At 52.4% G+C, this 17,120-nt stretch overlaps 3 protein-coding genes across 12 annotated transcripts in view; 2 read left to right on the forward strand and 1 right to left on the reverse strand.

Annotated features, from left to right (window-relative positions):
• The window catches only part of FAM3D (FAM3 metabolism regulating signaling molecule D), a 34,265-nt gene extending 30,570 nt beyond the window's left edge, over nucleotides 1–3,695 (forward strand). For all 8 annotated transcript variants that reach the window (XM_053219165.1, XM_027039102.2, XM_053219162.1 and 5 more), the window contains 2 exons: nucleotides 681–807; nucleotides 3,302–3,695. In XM_053219165.1, the coding sequence (XP_053075140.1) occupies nucleotides 681–807; nucleotides 3,302–3,391 (217 nt within the window). In that variant the 3' untranslated portion in view covers nucleotides 3,392–3,695. The remainder of the gene's footprint in view (nucleotides 1–680; nucleotides 808–3,301) is intronic.
• KCTD6 (potassium channel tetramerization domain containing 6) overlaps nucleotides 1–17,120 on the reverse strand; it is a 125,304-nt gene that overhangs the window by 7,693 nt on the left and 100,491 nt on the right. For all 3 annotated transcript variants that reach the window (XR_008297105.1, XR_008297107.1, XR_008297106.1), the window contains one exon: nucleotides 314–376. The gene's annotated coding sequence lies outside the window, so the exon portion shown is untranslated. The remainder of the gene's footprint in view (nucleotides 1–313; nucleotides 377–17,120) is intronic.
• Nucleotides 11,284–17,120, forward strand: part of FAM107A (family with sequence similarity 107 member A) — a 52,951-nt gene continuing 47,114 nt past the window's right edge. Inside the window, exon 1 of the mRNA XM_015065283.3 lies at nucleotides 11,284–11,691. Coding sequence (XP_014920769.2) covers nucleotides 11,668–11,691 — 24 coding nt within the window. The 5' untranslated portion in view covers nucleotides 11,284–11,667. The remainder of the gene's footprint in view (nucleotides 11,692–17,120) is intronic.

Raw genomic sequence — 17,120 nt, forward strand, 5'->3', positions numbered from 1 at the left:
CTCTCCTGCTGGCTCTATCTTCTGGCAACTTTTCCTAGGGAAATAACCAGACAAGTGTACATGTTCTAGGAGGCCCATCACAGCCTTGGTTACAACAGTAAAAAACTGGACACACTGTCCCTGTCCAATAAAGACCTACTAGTTATAGAAATTATGACACATGCTGATAGGTGACATATTATATATATATATATATATATATATATATATATATGTATATGTATATATGTATATATATATATATATATATATATGGATATATTGCATCAAAAATGATGTAGAAAATAATTTAAGGATATGGAAGAATGTTCACCTTTTAGCATTAAGAGGAAAAAAAGAAGCAGTTTGTAAAAGCATTGGTATGATCCCACAGTACCTGGGGGAAAAAAAGACATGAAGGAAATATATTAAAATTTTATAATGATTATGTCAAGCAGGGTGAGACTCTAATTTTTAGTTCCTCTGTGATGTTCCATATTTTCGAAATAAACATGTATATTTGAAAACAGAAGCAAAATTGTACTAACACCTCTCCAGCCCCCTCCAAGTGGCTTCTTGAGAGAAGTCCTTGCCACTCAGCCCTGTTCTTCCTGAACACAACTCTGCTCGTAGGCCAAGGGCCTGAGAACCTGACCCTTCCCCCACCCCTCCACCTCACCGTGTTCTCTGCTCCTCTGCAGACTGAATGATGAGACCAGGAAGCTCCTCTCCAGCCTGGGCAGTTCTTATGCAAAGCAGCTGGGCTTCAGAGATAGCTGGGTCTTTTTAGGAGCCAAAGACCTCAAGGACAAAAGCCCCTTTGAGCAGGTGGGTTCCTGGTGGCATCCCATCCCAGTGAAGTGGGTGGGGTGGGGGGAAGTTGCCAGGGATAGATGGACAAGGACTGGGGTGGCTTGGAAGAATAGTGTGGGAACCCCTAGAGGTCAGGGTGGCCTGACTGGGTAATCCCCCAGCAGGAAGTGGCCTTGACTATTTTGCAAGGAGGTGGGTCATAATAAATTATCGGATAAGTACCAAAAAAGAGAAGGGAAAGGAGAAAAGAAGGATGAAGGCAAGAGAGGCATGGAAAAAAAGAGAAAGGAATGTAGAGATGAAGCCTGCAGGACAGGCAGAGAGGGGAGCCCAGAGAAGGGGGGATGCCTAGCTTCTGGTCACCTAATGGAATGGAAACCTAAGCCACACCCCTTTTCCCCCCAAGGGCTCAGGCTCCCCACCTGAAGAGAGAGGTTTGGACCAGAGGAGCTGTCCCCTTCTAAGCTCCCTGTAGAGAGAGTAAACTTGCATCAAGAGGAGGACACAGGAGAGCCCACCTGATATGGAAGGGGTCAGCAGGGGTCCATGACATGTGGCTCCACGGTCACTACCCAGGGGTGTCCCCAAGCAGGGTCTGGGAGGCCCCCAGCAGTGGAGTCTCAGGATTGCTCAGAGGAGGAAAGGGGAGTTAAGGCAGCATTGGGAACTCGCAGGGAAATGCTGCACCTTCTCTCCCTGTCCCCCATCTGTGCGTCCCCAGCTCAGAGCAGTTCCAAAGTGTGGGAGAACTAGCCAGATCTTCCCCGGGCATGAAGTAGCCCCATCTTTGGAGGTGACAACATTCAGTTCTGCCCAGAAGGCAGCTAAGAGTCGATGATTCAGGCATAAAGGTCTAGTGAGGTGAGTGAATTCTATCCCGAAGGCAGTGGGGAGCCATGGAAGGCTTAAGCAGGAAAGGGACAAGCACAGATTGATATATAAGAAAGACTAGCTAGCATTCAGCAAGCACTTGCTCTGTGCAGGCTCGGCTGAGCAAGCTACCTGCAGCGCCTTCTTTGATTCCCACATGAAGCAGGTACAATTATCCTCCCATCTCACAGTCCAGGATCCGGAGGCATGGAGAGGTTTTAACCAGCTTGCTCAGGTCTGAGCTACTCAGCGATGCAGATGCAGCTGTCATCAGGTCAGCCTGCCTCCACAAAGATTTCTCGTCCTGATGCTTTTAGCACAGCCTCCCCGGCTGAGCACGAAGAAGTGTGGAGAAGGCAGGGAGGAGGCCCAGGCAGCAATCAGACAAGAGGCACAGCAGCCTGCAGGGAAGGGGCCATGGGTGGCAGGGAGGGACAGCGTCAGAAGGCTGAACTCCAGGTTGGGGGGGACCACAATGGGCTGCAAGGGTTTTTGCCCTGTCTAGAAAATGCTGGCCTTGTTTGTATGCGTGAGTTTCTAAGAGAATGAATTCAGGTCGTTAGAAATTACTTTTTAAAAATCACTGTACAAAGTAGCTTGTGCTGGAGGAGAAAAGGAGGGAGCCCTCTGTTGATAGCCTCCGGGTGAAGACCACAGACATCGGGCGGGGGCTCCAGCGCATCCCTGTGTGAGGTGCAGGGAGGGGGCAGGGCGGGAGGCAGGGAAGAGGCTTCAGGCCACAGGCCCGGTTCTTCATAAAGCCCAGCTTCCAAACCCATCAAAACCGGGCCAAGACAGCAAAGAAGAAGCACGCAAGTCGACCCATCACCCGGAAATGAATCGGAGGCCACGGTGTGACCGAAACCACCTAGTCCTTTGTTCCCACACACGGGGCGCTGGGTGTTAGAGAAGCAGCATCTAGAATGACTTTATTCCCTAGGGTGAGCCACGATTATCCCACTGGTAGACTTTGCCACTTACATTCGTTTCTTCCGTAAATTAAGCCCAGGCACTTTAAACACAATCTTAACTGATTTTATTCTATTTACTTTTAATTAATATTACAAAGTGGTTCTGCCACTTACCAACTAAGTGGCCACAGGCAGTTACTTTGGGCCTCTGTGCCTCAGGCTCCCCATCTATAGAATGGGATGATAATGGTATGCCCTTCCTGGGGCTACCATAAGGAATAAAAACATAAGGTACTTTGTGCCTGGCATAGGACAAGTGTTCACGAATTGCTAGGATGCTTCTTCTCATTGTTCTGGTTGTCTGGGGGTGTCCTAGAGGGGCTGATAGAGAATTTGGCAGAGGAGCTAATGCTCGGCAAGCCCACCTCCCACGCCTGGTGCTCCCCGCCGCCCCCCACCCTCAAGGCACTGAGGGATGACTGAGCTCTGATCCCCTCTGTAAAACCTTGGGCAAGTTGTAGTCCCTCTGAGCCTCAGTTTCCCCTCCTATGAAATGGGCTGGTTATATCCAACACCACCACCTCCCCATGGGGCCAAAGCCAGAACCAAGTGAGTGAAGGCATGAGGTTTAAAAGCACAATGACAATTCAGGTGTGAATTCTGAACAGCCTCCCCTGTGGCCACGTCTCTCTCTTTCTCTCTCTCTCTCTCTCTCTCTCTCTCTCTAGTTCTTAAAGAACAACCCAAACACAAACAAGTATGAGGGCTGGCCGGAGCTGCTGGAGCTGGAAGGCTGTGTTCCCCGGAAGATACCGTAGGGTAGCTGTGGACCAAAGAAGCTCCTGGCTACTCTAGGAGTCAGAGCTGGCTGCAGCGACGAGAAGGGGGCCAAGAGGCCTGTGGAAAGTGCTGGGGGAATCCCCATGCACTGTGCACCTCCCCTGTTTGGAAGCAGACCCCTCTCATGGGCTGAGGCGGCTCACCCAAGGTGGCCAGACTCAGGGATCCTTCCAGAGCCCGTCTGCTCTGGAGAGAACAGGCTGGCTGTCACTCCCGAGGAAGGACAGACTGCCCATACCTGCAGCGCACAATTAAATTTTATTTTTGCTGACTTTGAATGAACGTTCTGACCTTCCGACGTGCAGTGTTTCTCCCTGAGATCAAACTGGCCCAGGCCGGGTTTGCTTGGGCCACAAGCTGGGACAGGTCGATGACAGCCTCGAGCACCAGGTTAGGCAGCTGGAAAGGAGGTTGGTTTCATAGAGATTTTGCTGAAGGGTAAATGAATCCTTTGCTCTCAGCTTAAGCTGTAAAACCCACAGTACTAGAGAGAGCCAGAGGACGGACACAGAGCATGTTGCCTTGATCTGCTGCTGGAATGAGAGATGGAGAATCCAGAGTGGGAGCAGGGCGGGCGGGGGCGGGGGATGGGGGGGGGGTTCCTAAGGAAGACTGGGAGGAAGAGGCAGGCTGCAGGAAAGACCTTCTGGCTGTTTCTGAGTGGTTCTGCAGAAGCAGCCCCTGAGACTTATTTGGGAAGTGATTCTAGAAAACACCAATGGGGGTTTGGAAGTAAGACAGGGCAGGAAGGTAGCCAGTAAAGGCTCTGCTACAGCTGTGGGTAAGTGGAGCTCAGTCCCACAAGGATCCCCGGGAATCGGTGTAGAATACACACACCAGAGATCTCTTAGCCAGGGCGAGGTTGAGATGCGTCTGCATCAGTCCTGTCAGTCACTGCTAGGGAGGGTGCTGCTAGTGTTGGGGCTGATGCGAATTCCTGAGCACTTTTTGTCCGCCCTAGAGAGGACAGAGTGGCCATCTGTGGCTCTGCAGAGAGTCCTTAGCCCAGAGGCATTGATACCAGCCACTGGAGCCCCCTGAGGTGGTAAGGCCCAAGGGACATGTACAAAGACCCTGCCTGCGGTCTCTGAGAAGGGCCAAGCAGGGAGTGCCTAGACCAGATCCTGGGCGGGGGTCATGGGAGCAGAAAGCACTGGTACCCGGGCTCCTGGAGCATGAACTGGAGAGGCTGCAAAACCTACAGAGAGGTGCGAACACCCTACGCAGCAGACCAGCAGCAGCTCACGTCCTGTGTAAACCAGTGGTGTGGGGCCCTGGGGTTAGCAGGGCTTCAAATGTGCCAAGAGGGCCTGGGGTGGAGGCGACAGAGTGTGGGAAACTTCGGCCAGGAGCCATGGCGACTGGGACTTGGGCTGCAGTCCCAGTAGGGTGAAGATCGGTGCTCAAAGCCTGAGAGGACAACTTTGAGCAGGCTTGGCTGAGGAAGTCAGAAGAGGGGACCCAGCCAGGCACCGCTCCCCCCACCCCCACCACACAATCCCATTCCCCCATTTTTCCCAGTGCAGATCACTCTCAGGGATTAAAGGGGGAGTTTGTTGGTGGCCCCACCTAACTCTTTTTTTTTCTTCTAAGTTTATTTGAGAGAGGGAGCATGAGCAGTGGAGGGGCAGAGAGAGAGGGAGAGAGAGAATCCCAAGCAGGCTCTGTGCTGTTGGCACAGAGCCGAAGGCAGGGCTCAAACTCACAAACCTGGAGATCATGACCTGAGCCACAGTCAAGAGCCAGATGCACAGCCAACTGAGCGACCCAGGTGCGCACCACCACCCCCCCGCCCCCAGCCACCAACTGACTCTTCTGCAGACCCTTCCTTACATGTGCATGGTGGAGAATGCCTGCAGCTTGGATGTGCTCCACTCCTCCCATTTTGTTCCACGTGGCAGGGCCTTCTGTTCACACCTGACAGTCAGTGCTGACAAAGGGCTCCCGCTGAACCCAGTCGCCCTTCCTTCTGCATCCCCAGGACTGACTGAGGCCAGCTGAATGGGGGTTTTCTGCAGGCCCTGGACCCTGACCGCACCACTCCTCTTCACTTAGCTGACTCACTTCTCAGAATACTTTATAAAATTTAAAAAGCCAGGGGCACCTGGGTGGCTCACGTGGTTAAGCATCTGACTTCAGCTCAGGTCATGATCTCACGGTCCATGAGTTCGAGCCCTGCATCGGGCTCTGTGCTGACAGCTCAGAGCCTAGAGCCTGTTTCGGATTCTGTGTCTCCCTCTCTCTCTGCCCCTCCCCTTCTCATGTTCTGTCTCTCTCTGTCTCAAAAATAAATAAAAACATTAAAAAATTTTTTTTATTTAAAAAACCAATAAGGACTTCTTTTTTTTTTAACGTTTATTTATTTTTGAGACAGAGAGAGACAGAGCATGAATGGGGGAGGGTCAGAGAGAGAGGGAGACACAGAATCTGAAACAGGCTCCAGGCTCTGAGCTGTCAGCACAGAGCCCGACGCGGGGCTTGAACTCACGGACCATGAAATCATGAGCTGAGCCGAAGTCGGCCACTGAACCGACTGAGCCACCCAGGCACCCCAGGACTTCTAAAGTAAGTCCATGGCTAGGGCTAGGCAGAGCTCTTAGCAGTGGTCCCTATTTTAAAAGGATATGGGAGGTGCATGGGTGGTTCAGTCGGTTAAGGGGCCGAGTCTTGACTTCAGCTCAGGTCACAATCTCACAGTTCGTGGGTTCAGACCCTGCATCAGGCTCTGTGCTGGCAGCTCAGAGCCTGCTTGGGATTCTCTCTCTCTCTGCCTCTCAATCTGTTCCTCTCTGGCTTGTGTTCTCTCTCTCTCTCTCTCAAAATAAATAAACAAACTTTAAAAAATAAAAATAAAAAAATGAAAGGACATGGGATGGCCACCTTGTTGAGAGAGAAGATTCATGGCACTCTTCTAAAAGCTGTCTCGCACAGCACTTTAAAGAAGATTGAGAAAGCATCAATGAGATGAATCAGAGAACTGGGGATAGCGTCTCCTGGAGAGGGGGAGCTTGGAAAGGCAGCACACTGGAATGGCCGGTGCCCCACCCAGGTCCCCTCGACCAGTCTGGACTCCTCTTGGAGAACTGCCCTCAGGCTATTCATACCTCCTCTGCTCACTGGGGCAAAAAAGAGAGGCCAGCAAGTGTGGGAGTTTACATCACTACAGGATGGTCCACAGCTCCTGACTGCCTGGCTGGGAACCAGAAAGCCCAGCTCCCTGTCTTGCAGCAGGACAACCATGAGGTGCAATTTACAGTCCAGGGCTCCCCATGGGATCGAACCAAAGCTGGAACTTGGCCTGAAAGTGTCCCTTTGCTTGGTTGTTTCCCCTTTCCTGTCCTGCTCCTCCACTCCCCTACGTGTGTCCCCCAGGAGCCCATCCTTAATAAATTACCTGCAGGGTGCCTGGGTGGCTCAGTCAGTTAAGCATTCGACTTTGGCTCAGGTCATGATCTCATGCTCCTGAGTTCGAGCCCCGTATCAGGCTCTGTGCTGACAGCTCAGAGCCTGGAGTCTGCTTCAGATTCTGTGTCTCCCTCTCTATCTGCCCTCTCCCTGCTCACTCTCTGCCTCTCTCTGTCTCTCTCTCTCTCTCTCTCTCTCAAAAATAAATAAACATTAAAAAAAATTTAAATCACCTCCCTGAGAATCCTCACCCCAAAGTCAGCTTCTGGGGGACCCATCCCAAGAGAGGCAGCGGCCAAGGCCAACTGGATGGGACTGAGCCTGGGCCTGGGCTAGGAGACAAGACACCCAGCATGTAGGAATTGTCACCCACAGGGTCAGGTCTCCATGAATAAAGGGCATGTGCTGTTGCATGCTGGAGAATATGAGGCTGAGACTACGGGACATGCCCCCTCCCGCCTCCCCTCCTCCTCAACCAGGGGCAGGTCTCTGCTGGCACATCCTCCAAATGATGAAAAGGAGCCCAGATGACCATCAGGCGTACCACCAAAACCCACCAAGGAGATGGCATTCTAGAACCAGCCCCCCTAGGGTCCCCTGGGGTGGGCATCACAAAATGCCAAACACCTATGAGGTTCTCAACATCATTGCCAGGGCATTGTGGCCACTACAGGGACCCCCAGGTCAGCTCAGGATTGGGGCAAGACAGAGAGTCCAAGAAAATGGCTGGAGAGAGTTGAGTCAGTCATTACTCACCCACTATGCATCAAGGACTGGGTAGGCACGGGGGATACCACAGTGAAGAAGACCAGACACAGTCACTGCTCAGAGTCCCTGTGGGGAACCGAGATCAAAAAGCAATATGACTTGATAAGGGCTATACTGGGAAAGACTGTGGGATCAAGGAAGGTCTCCTGGAGGAAGCAGCATCCACACTGAGCCTTGGGAGTTTGCAGGAGTTCCCCAGGCAAAGAGGGGAAGGAGGCCAGGCCAGGGAGCAGCATGAACAAGGCCTGCAAGCTGGAGAGGCCTGGGAGGGGAAGAGATGAATAACAAGGGCTGAGCAGGCAGGGGTGACAGCCTTAAGGGCCTTGTGGGCTGGGGGACGGGGCTAGGACTTTGTCCAGGGGCTGTGCAGACACACTGAGAGATTGAAGCTGGGGAATGACACGACCAGATCTGCAGTTTTTGAGAATTCCTCCTGGCTGCCGTAAGGAGAAGGCAGTGGAGAAAGCGAGGCCAGGGTGAAGAGGCTGCTGTATCATCCCAAGAGGTGGCCTGGACCAGGAGATGCACAGGGATGGAACAAAGGGGACCAGTCGCAGTTATTTGGGAAGTAAAATAGATAAGACATGAGAACTGATTTTTCTCATCATTGCGGTGGACAAGCCTTTAGGAATCTCTGCAAGCTTCTCGTGGCCTCAGAATTTGGGGCTCATATCTCCTTACCCTCTCCCCACCTAGACGCCACTCCTCTCTCCCAAGACCGAGGAGGGGGAAAGTAAGGGGAGGTAAGGGGGAGGGCTTTCCAGCAGCTGTAATTCTGGTCCTCACCAGCAGGTGGCAGACCAAGACAGAAAGGGGAAGAGTAGCAAGGTTACCTCTGCCCACCCAGTTTGGCGAAAGGCGCTCCGCTTAATAGACAGGATGCCTGGGATTTACCAATCGGTAGTGAATTTACTATTACACTAATAGCAGCATAAGAGCAGCACCCAACCCCTTTAGGAATTGCTGCTGTAGGCTCTGTGGAGAGGTTTATATGAATTACCTCATTTCATCCTCACAGCCCTATGTGGTGGGGACCATTGTTACCTCCTTTTACACATGAGGAAAATGAGGCTCAGAGAGGCCAAGGGACTTGTCCAAAGTCACGCGCCTAAAAAGCTTCCGATTAAGGATTGGAATCCCAGTCCATCTACGTCACTACAGGAAACAAATCCTTCAGAAATACTTGCCCTAAAAGTCCTCAGGGATGAACAATGTTTTTCTCTCCCTCCTCCCTCCCCTCCTCCTTCTCCTTTTCCCCTTCCTCCTCCTCCTCATGAATGCCTCTGAAGACTTTTGAAAATTGCCCAGAACCTCTGAGTCAACGTTCTCAAAATCCACCATCATTGCTTTGAGAGACAAAGAGGGAGTCGGTCTGAGTGATATGCAACTCCTCTTTTCAAAACCGTCCCACATTTTGTAAGCCTTGCTCCCTTCTACAAGATTGTGAGTCAGGAAGGAACAGATGTTTGCAGCCTATTTTGCACATGGAGAAAGAGAGGCTACGAGCTGTGCCCAGGCCACACAGTGAGACAAAGCAAAGCCAGATCTAGACCCTGTCCTTGACCCTGCAACACCAACCGTCTTTTCATAAATCATCTGTGTCTGCATTCCAAGCACTCCTTGGTGCCAAGACCTGTGCTAGGTTCTGGGTCCACCACCCCCATTCCTGCCCATGGCATGAGGTCCAAATGTTGCATTTCAGACCCTCATCTTGCCAGAAGCCAGGCTTCGGACCTTCAGCCAATCAAGACCTCCAGCAACCAAGCTTTTAGTGCAGCTCATAAGTCATATTTCAGCAAGACTCCAAGCAGAGGGGGAAAAATTAATAAGTGGGTAAAATTCCTTTTCTCTCCTCCCATCCCACCAAGATCCAAGCTGGTAGATAATTATGGGATGGCTGCCAAAGGAGTTTGATCTTCAGGGCTGACTTACGGCATTTTTACTGCTCTGGCTGACAGCCAGTTTAGTCACTGCCCTTTACAATGTCGTGAACGCTCTCTGTACTGCAGGAAATCAGAAGCGGAATGCCAGCCATGACTGAATCAGGGAGAAAAGGAACGGGGGGCAGCTGAGGCAGGGGCTGGACCAGAAGAAGGAGCAAAGGAAGAAGCCACATTTTTGCTTGCCTAGAGGGGACAGTACTAATACTCTTACAATGAGTCAGGGCTGTGTTGGGCACTCTACGTACTTAGACTATTTCATTTCATCCTCCATCATTTATTCACCCACTTCTCCAATATTTATTGAGTGACTGCAATGTGCCAAGCTCTATTTTAGACCCAGGAGGTGAACTAATAAACAAGACAGACCAGGACCCAGGCTTTGTGGAACTGCCATTCAGGTGCAGGAGCTGAACAATGAAAAAATAATAAACAGAGAACCCAGGAAGCTAGTTTGCATTGAGGGTCAGGGAAGGCTTATCTGAAGAGGAGATAATTGAGTCTGTTGAATAAAAAGAAAAGAATTATGCAGGATTGAAAAATGGAGTTGAGGGAGAGAGATGGGAAACATTCCAGGCAGAGAGAACAACCAGTGCAAAGGTCCTGGGGTGAGGAGAAAGGTGGTATGATCCAGGAATTGTCAGGGAGAAAAGGGAATGGGAAATGATGTCCAAGAAGCAAGAAAAACTTGATAGATCAGAACTTTAGGCCACGGGGAATTTCATTCTGTGGGCAAAGCTGGGTCTAGAATGCCTAATCCTTGAGCCTTCACTGCCAACTACCATTTCATAAATCATCTGTGCCATAAGTCATCACCACTTCCCAGTGAGGCACCATAGTAGAGCAAAGTGAGGGTGGCAAGGTTTTCCCTGCCCAGCCACCTCTTAAGAAAGGGTGTTAGGCTTAATCAAACTGGTTACCTGGGACTTGCCAATAGGCAGTGATTTTATCGTCAGTGTTATTAACAACATTATAACAGCAGCACCAAACTTCTCTGGAGAATTGCTATTGTCCACGTCCTCTGCTTGGAGCTTTTACACAAATCACCAGATTTCGTCCTTACTGCCCCATGGGGTGGGGCAGTTGATATCCTTCTTCGGTCAAGTGGGAGACGATAAAACAGGGAATGACATCATCTGATTTGTTTTAACAGAACAATGGCTTTGGCTGTACACACCTACCTCTTTTGGCCCTCAGAGCAACACTGTGCAGTGTGATTATAGGAACACACACACACACACACACACACACACACACACACGAAGAAACTGAGGTTCCCAGAGGTCAAATCATGCCCCCTTGGGTCACACAACTGTGAAGAGCGAGCTAGGACGGAAGCCCAAAGTGATTCTGGCCTTAACCTCACCCCATGCTGGCGATAAAAAGGAAGGTGGTAGCAAGTGAGAAGGAGGGTGACTGCTGGGGTAACTTGGAGAACTTGGCCTTGGGCCTGGAATCCAGCCTCCAGATATTTTCCTGGCCTGAGCCCAGACCAGCCCTCCCCCCTCCCCTCCCCGCCTGGATAACTGTCCTGTTGAATGAAGTGCTCTGCTCTCAGAGTCTCTGCTCTGGGACAGCCCTTGCCCCCAAGTGTCTTATTAATGGGGCTGTCCAGCCCGAGGTTTACGTGCCCACACAAGCCTGCCCTGAGCCCCATGCCCCAGATGTCCCACACAGTCTCCACTGTCTGGGCCCTGTCTGCGGATTGGTGCCCGGCCTGGCAAGAAGGCCAAGTCCTGCCTGCTAGGCCAGCCAGAGGTCACCTGCCGCACCCAAGCTGCCGGCTGCATGGTGAGAGGACTGCTTTGCTTCTCCCCCCAACCCTGGATGCCTCAGTTTCCCTTTCTGAGAGAGGCAGGGATGCAGGAAGTGAGGAGCTACAGGGACCACAGGACGTGTGGGCCACATGCAGACACCGTGCGCCTCTGACAGGATCAATCACTCTAAGCCTGTCTGAGGAGCTCTGGGCTTAGGAACAGCTGTGAAAGCCTCCTTTGTGCCTGAGGAGAATGAGCCGCGAGAGGACAGGGGGCCCTGGCCCGGGGAACCCCTTGGGCCCCGGCTCCTGAGATCAACATCAGCAGGGAGGACCCCCAGCCTGGCCCCCGAGGCCCACCCAGGCCTGGTGCCTACTTTGTGCCATGGGAACAGTCCAGGGGAAGAAGGTAAGAGCCCCCGAGTGTCCTGTTGGGTCCCTGAACGTGGGGAGGGAGACTGCATTTACCAAGTGGGAGCCCTTACCCACCTACCCACCAGCTCTGGGGGGCCTCACCCAGCCACTGCCCCCCGGCATCCCTCCCTGAGCTCACAGCCAAGATTTGCATCTAGAAACCTGGCTGGGGCTTAAGACAAAGCCATCTGATCTCTCCATCTCTGGAACAGACCTGGGGCTGCCCAATCTCACGGGCTCTCTGGTCTTATACATATGCCTCTCTGCTTTCCTACATACAGGCTCTGTGGCCACCCCTCCCCATGCACCAGGGGAGTGTCTGTGGGCAAGGTATCAAAGCTTTCTGTAACTCACTTCCCCCATGGGGACAATAGTCACTACCTCAGTGAAATATTAAATGAATTATACATATATACATATATATTTATTATATTATATTATATTATATTATATATTATTATTATTATATATTATTATAGAAATCTCTTCATATTATTATGCATCACCTTCTACATCTGAGCTCCCAGTAGGGGATCTGTAGACAGCATAGCCTATGCGTGTTTCTGAAAATGTGGTCGATACAACCCCTGTGTCTGCATTAGAGATGGGCGTGGGAGGGGGCTTGTTCCACAAGCCTTCTTGGGGCCGGCCCAGACCTCCTGGATGGAGGAGAAGGGGAGGCAGGGCTCCCTGGGGATTCTCCTCCATGCTTTCAGCCCAGGTTGTCCAGGACAGTGATCCCAATGGTGTGGTCAGGCAGCCCAGTCCCAGCTCCCCCATCTACCCACTGCGCCAAGGAGCTGAACCCCTCTGGATCTCAGGTCCTCACTTGTAAAGTAGGGCCAGTCCCCACCTCCTGGGAGGTTCCATGACCTGATACCTATAAAGTGCTTAGCACACTGCCTAACACCCAGAGGGCCCAGTAAACAGGGGCTCTAATCCTCAAACAGCTCATGGTTGTGCTTGGCTCCAAATTTTCTGCCAACCCAGCCCATGTCACATTTTTCAAATTTAAAGTAAAACACATCATGGACCTGATGGAGGAAGCCTTTCTGGACCTCAGTTTCCCCATCTGGAAAATGAGTGTTGGGTTAGATAACCCCCTGGGGCCTCCTAGTGCCAGCCTCTGCTTCCCACCTCCTTCGCTTCAGAAGCAGTCAGACCTGGGAGCTCCTGCCGCCCCTCAGCACCCCCAGCAGCATTATTCTACAAGGTTGATGTCCTGTGGCTGTCCCTTCTCCCTCCCGCAGTGTTCCCTCGAGCCAGCCCGCAGTTAGGACAGGTAGATTATCTGAGCAGCCCAGAGCGGCCGTCCCAGCCACGCTTTGCGCCCTGGCCCCACCCATCCCCTCTTTCAGGAACAGTCTTCCAGCTCCTCTCTTTTCCCAAGGGGGAATGAGCTCAGCCTCTAGATCTTACCTGTGCTGAGAGTCACCTTGGAGAATAGCTTTCCAGGCCTAGAAAAGACCCTGACAAGGTCTCGTGCAGCAACGGCAAATACAGCTCATGTATTGCCATCCTCTCTTCCCCCACCCATGACAGACATCACCAATGGATCCCTGTACCCTTTCCCACTAAGTGTAGACAGCCTCAAAATCCCCCTCAGCACAGCATCCCAGGACTCCCCCACCAGTCAGCCAGGACTAGCCCCCACATTGAAAGCCATGCCTACCCTGAGCCCAGCTCCTTCTCCGGCCCTGCAGGGAAAAGGCCTCCCGGGGAGAAGGCAGCAAGAGCATAGTGATTGGGAACATGGGCTTTGGGGTCGGACAGACCTCAGTCAGTTCCTCCACGTGCTCTATGACCTTGGACAAGACAATACACTTCTCTGAGCCTTAGATTCTGCCTCGATAAACTAAAGATAATAATCCTTCTCACATTGTCATAAAACCTAAATGATATCATGCCTGGGACAAAATAGGTGCTCAGTCAACGTTGTCTCTTCTCTGCATTTGATCCTCTCGCACCTGTGTCCTCCCTTTGAGCCAATGAGGGCATTAACATCACACCCAACAGCAGATGAAAAAACTGATTCATAAGCAAACATAACTTCCCCCAGCTGGTCAGTGGTAGAGCCAGCCTGGAGCATAGGTTATGAGCATGCCCAGGCCAGGCCCTTTGTGGGGCTCCCCCAACCATGGATCACCCCACCAAACCCCCCATATGCCTACTTCTGTCTTCATTTCTGGAGGCAAACAGCCCAGCTGCCTCTGTGGGATGTCTATGACAGGCCCAGCTGTGCAGAACATGATGTCCAGCACCCACTGGCCTGTCCTATAAAGGTCACCCTGCTGTCCCTGGGGGCTTCTCAGACCCCTCCCACGCTGGTGGCTTACTCACAGTTATAAAATAACAGCTCTGGAAAACCCCTGGTGATGTGCTCCAATCCTCTCCCCATTGTACAGCTGGGAAGACTGAGGCTGAGAGAGCGGGAGGACTTGCCAGGGCCATGCAGCCAGGGTCAGACCGTTTCCACAAGGCCTGGCAGCTCCGGGCCCAGCCCCAGAAGCACACAGGAAGGCAGTGGGTCTCCTTCCCCCGCACCATGCAGGGCAGGACCGAGCCGCCCCTTGGAGACGACCCCTGCCCACTTAGAGCACTCTCTCCTGGTATATAACTGTCTGCCACATCTTCATTGGCTCCCAGCCCAGCCTCCCATAAACACCCATCAACTGGGCACCTGTGCCGGGAGCTGGGCCAAGGAGGGAAAGGCATACCTGCCCTCACAGCAACTCTCACAGCCCTCAGACATCAGACGACCGGGGTCTGGGCACTCTGTCCTCAGTCTCCACTCAGCAGCCAGTGCCCCTCCCCCAGGAAGGGCACAGGCCCACAGGCTCTTACAGGCAGTCCCCACACAAGTCCAGCACCCCAGGCATGATCCTACTTCTACCCTTAAAGCGCCCAATGCTAAATACAGATACTAAATGATACCCTGATACTAAAAAGAAAACGTTACTCATAACAGCCCATGTGCATTGCGCTTCGGCAAAGATTCTCTCATTCAGTATGCCCACAGCTCTTTGAGGTAGATATGTTCATTACCCAAACAATCAGAGGCACAGAGAGATTAAAGGAGATTAAATGAGAGGCTCGAGGTCACCCAGCCAGTAAGCAGTGGAGTCGAGATTTGAAGCAGGCGGTCTAAGGAGCCTTGACCACTGAACCCCACTGCTGGCGTGTGTGAAGGTGGGCTCTGGAGCAGGAAGAACAGGGTTCGAATCCCACCAGGGACCCCTGTCAGGGCCACCTGCTTAACCTCTCCGAGCCTCAGTCTCCTCATCTGCTAAATGGGATCATGATTTCCCCTTCCACACTAGGATGAGCAGAGGTGCCTGGCACAGAGTCGGTGTCAGAAACGGTGGCACACAATGGTACCCTTGCTCTGGAAGCTGAAGGTGGAGCTTCAGCAGAGAGGGGTCTGGCTGTGCCCCCAGACCCACAGTGGAACCCCTTGAAGCCCTCAACACTCAGCATGCTGCAAGACATGTCTCCAAACTCAGCACCACCCAGGTTTTTCACTGAACGAATCCTACATTCTGACTCTGTTGATATTTGCCAAGCACTCGTCGCTTTGTATTCGTCTTCATTAGAAGGAAGTTTCCTTGACTGAAAGAAAAGGAATAAAAGAGGAGAGATCCAGCTAAATTTGATAAATGGCCTGAAAGGGAGTGTTCGTTCTTATGGAGTCCGAAAGGCGCACATCTGGCCGGGCCCCACTGGCTCCCTGAACAATTATCCCCACCGATGATGGATGGCTCCTCTCCCCGGCGCCGCTCAGTGGGGCCGGAGGACCTCGTTAGAAGGCTCTCACTGCCCGCTGCCCATGCCATGCCGTGCGCCCCCCCCCCACCCCTGCCCACCGCCTCTGACCGCTTCCCTGACGGGAGCTGGGGCTTCATCTGGGCCTGCAGGGCACACTCCCGGGGGCTCTGGGATTAGACACTAGCACAAATGCCGTCATTGTGAGCAGCTTGCCAAACCCTGGACTTTGTCATTCAGGTCCAGGCTCCCCCTTTTACTCCATCTGTTCACCCCCTGGATCTGAAAGCCCCTGAATGTTTTCCTTCCCAGCCTGAGCAAACCGGTAAGCACCCCGTGCTCCCCTCCACTGTGAACTGTCCTCTCCACCTCATCCTCTACTCTCAGAATAGCCTCACCTGGGACCCTTGAAAAAGTTGGAGCTGAAATTTCTTCCCTAGGAAAGCCGAAGGACACAGGGCCAGGTCTGGGAGCTGTAGGGCTATGTACTGGCAACAACTGAAAGGGGCATTTGAAAGTAGGCACAGTGACCTTTGGAGGCAGGGAAAGGGCAGTTTTCCTGTTCCCTGAGGCCTCCCTATGGGGCTTTCCTCCTCCTCTGCCCTTGGCTTCCCCAAGCCAAGATGGAATTCAGAAGCTGAATGCCCCGGGCTGCCTCGAACAGATGCACAGGCTAGGCAGTGCACAAAAGCAATGAGTGGATGGGTGAGCAGGGGTGGAATCCAGTCCACTCTCTACCAGCAGATCCCAGTACCCAGGTGTTGGCTAGGTCTGCCCAGAGGAAAGAATGCTGCTTTGTGATTGCACAGTGCCATCACTTACAGTCCTGCAATCACCTCTTCCAAGACTAAAACTTCTCCTGTCCATCCTTATGGCAGGAAGCCCAGCTTATGGGGGAAAGACATTGAAGGAGAAAGAAAGGAAGATGCCAGCTCAGCTGACGCTTCTCCTCGGAAGCCTGGCCCAAGTGGATCTCTAATGTCTATGCAGGGCTAGAGGCTAAGACGAGGATGCCAGAGCAAGCCTGTCTCAGAGCCATATCCTCATGAACAGGCTGCAGGTTTCGCTAAGCCTGGAGGATCACCAGCGGTGCTGGGAAGGGGCCAGAGAGATTAGAAGGGGGTAAAGCTCCCTCAGACACCCCATGGCACCACCACTCCCCCTGAGTTCCCCAGACTAGGGCAAATCCCATTATGCTCCCCACGCTCTCCCCACCACACTGATCAAGGCTGTAATCTCGGATTTAGTTCTGTGATTTCCCCAAGGAGGGAGACTGTGTTTGACTTTGTGGCTCACAGTTGTGTCCCCAGCACCTAGCAGATAATAAGTACCCAATAGATTGAGGAAGGGAGACAGAGAGAGAGAGAGAGAGAGAGAGAGAGAGAGAGAGAGAGATGGCGGCTGGGTCTCCATGGGGGTAACTCCATGGTGGGGCTGAAGGCCAAATTCATGGAAGGATCCACACAGAACTCAGGCTGAGAGGAAGGACATAGACTGAGTCCCTCAATTTCTCCCACACATCCCCTTCTTACCTTCCAAGAGCTTTAAGACTCTGACCCAAATTCCCACATTCACCACCTTGCCTCCAGCTGCCCCCCCCACACACACACACACAGATTTTCCACCTGCACAACTTCCTGGCCAAATGCAAAATCCCTCATT

The sequence above is a fragment of the Acinonyx jubatus genome, chromosome A2 (assembly GCF_027475565.1).
Source record: "Acinonyx jubatus isolate Ajub_Pintada_27869175 chromosome A2, VMU_Ajub_asm_v1.0, whole genome shotgun sequence".
NCBI classification, from domain to species: domain Eukaryota; kingdom Metazoa; phylum Chordata; class Mammalia; order Carnivora; family Felidae; genus Acinonyx; species Acinonyx jubatus.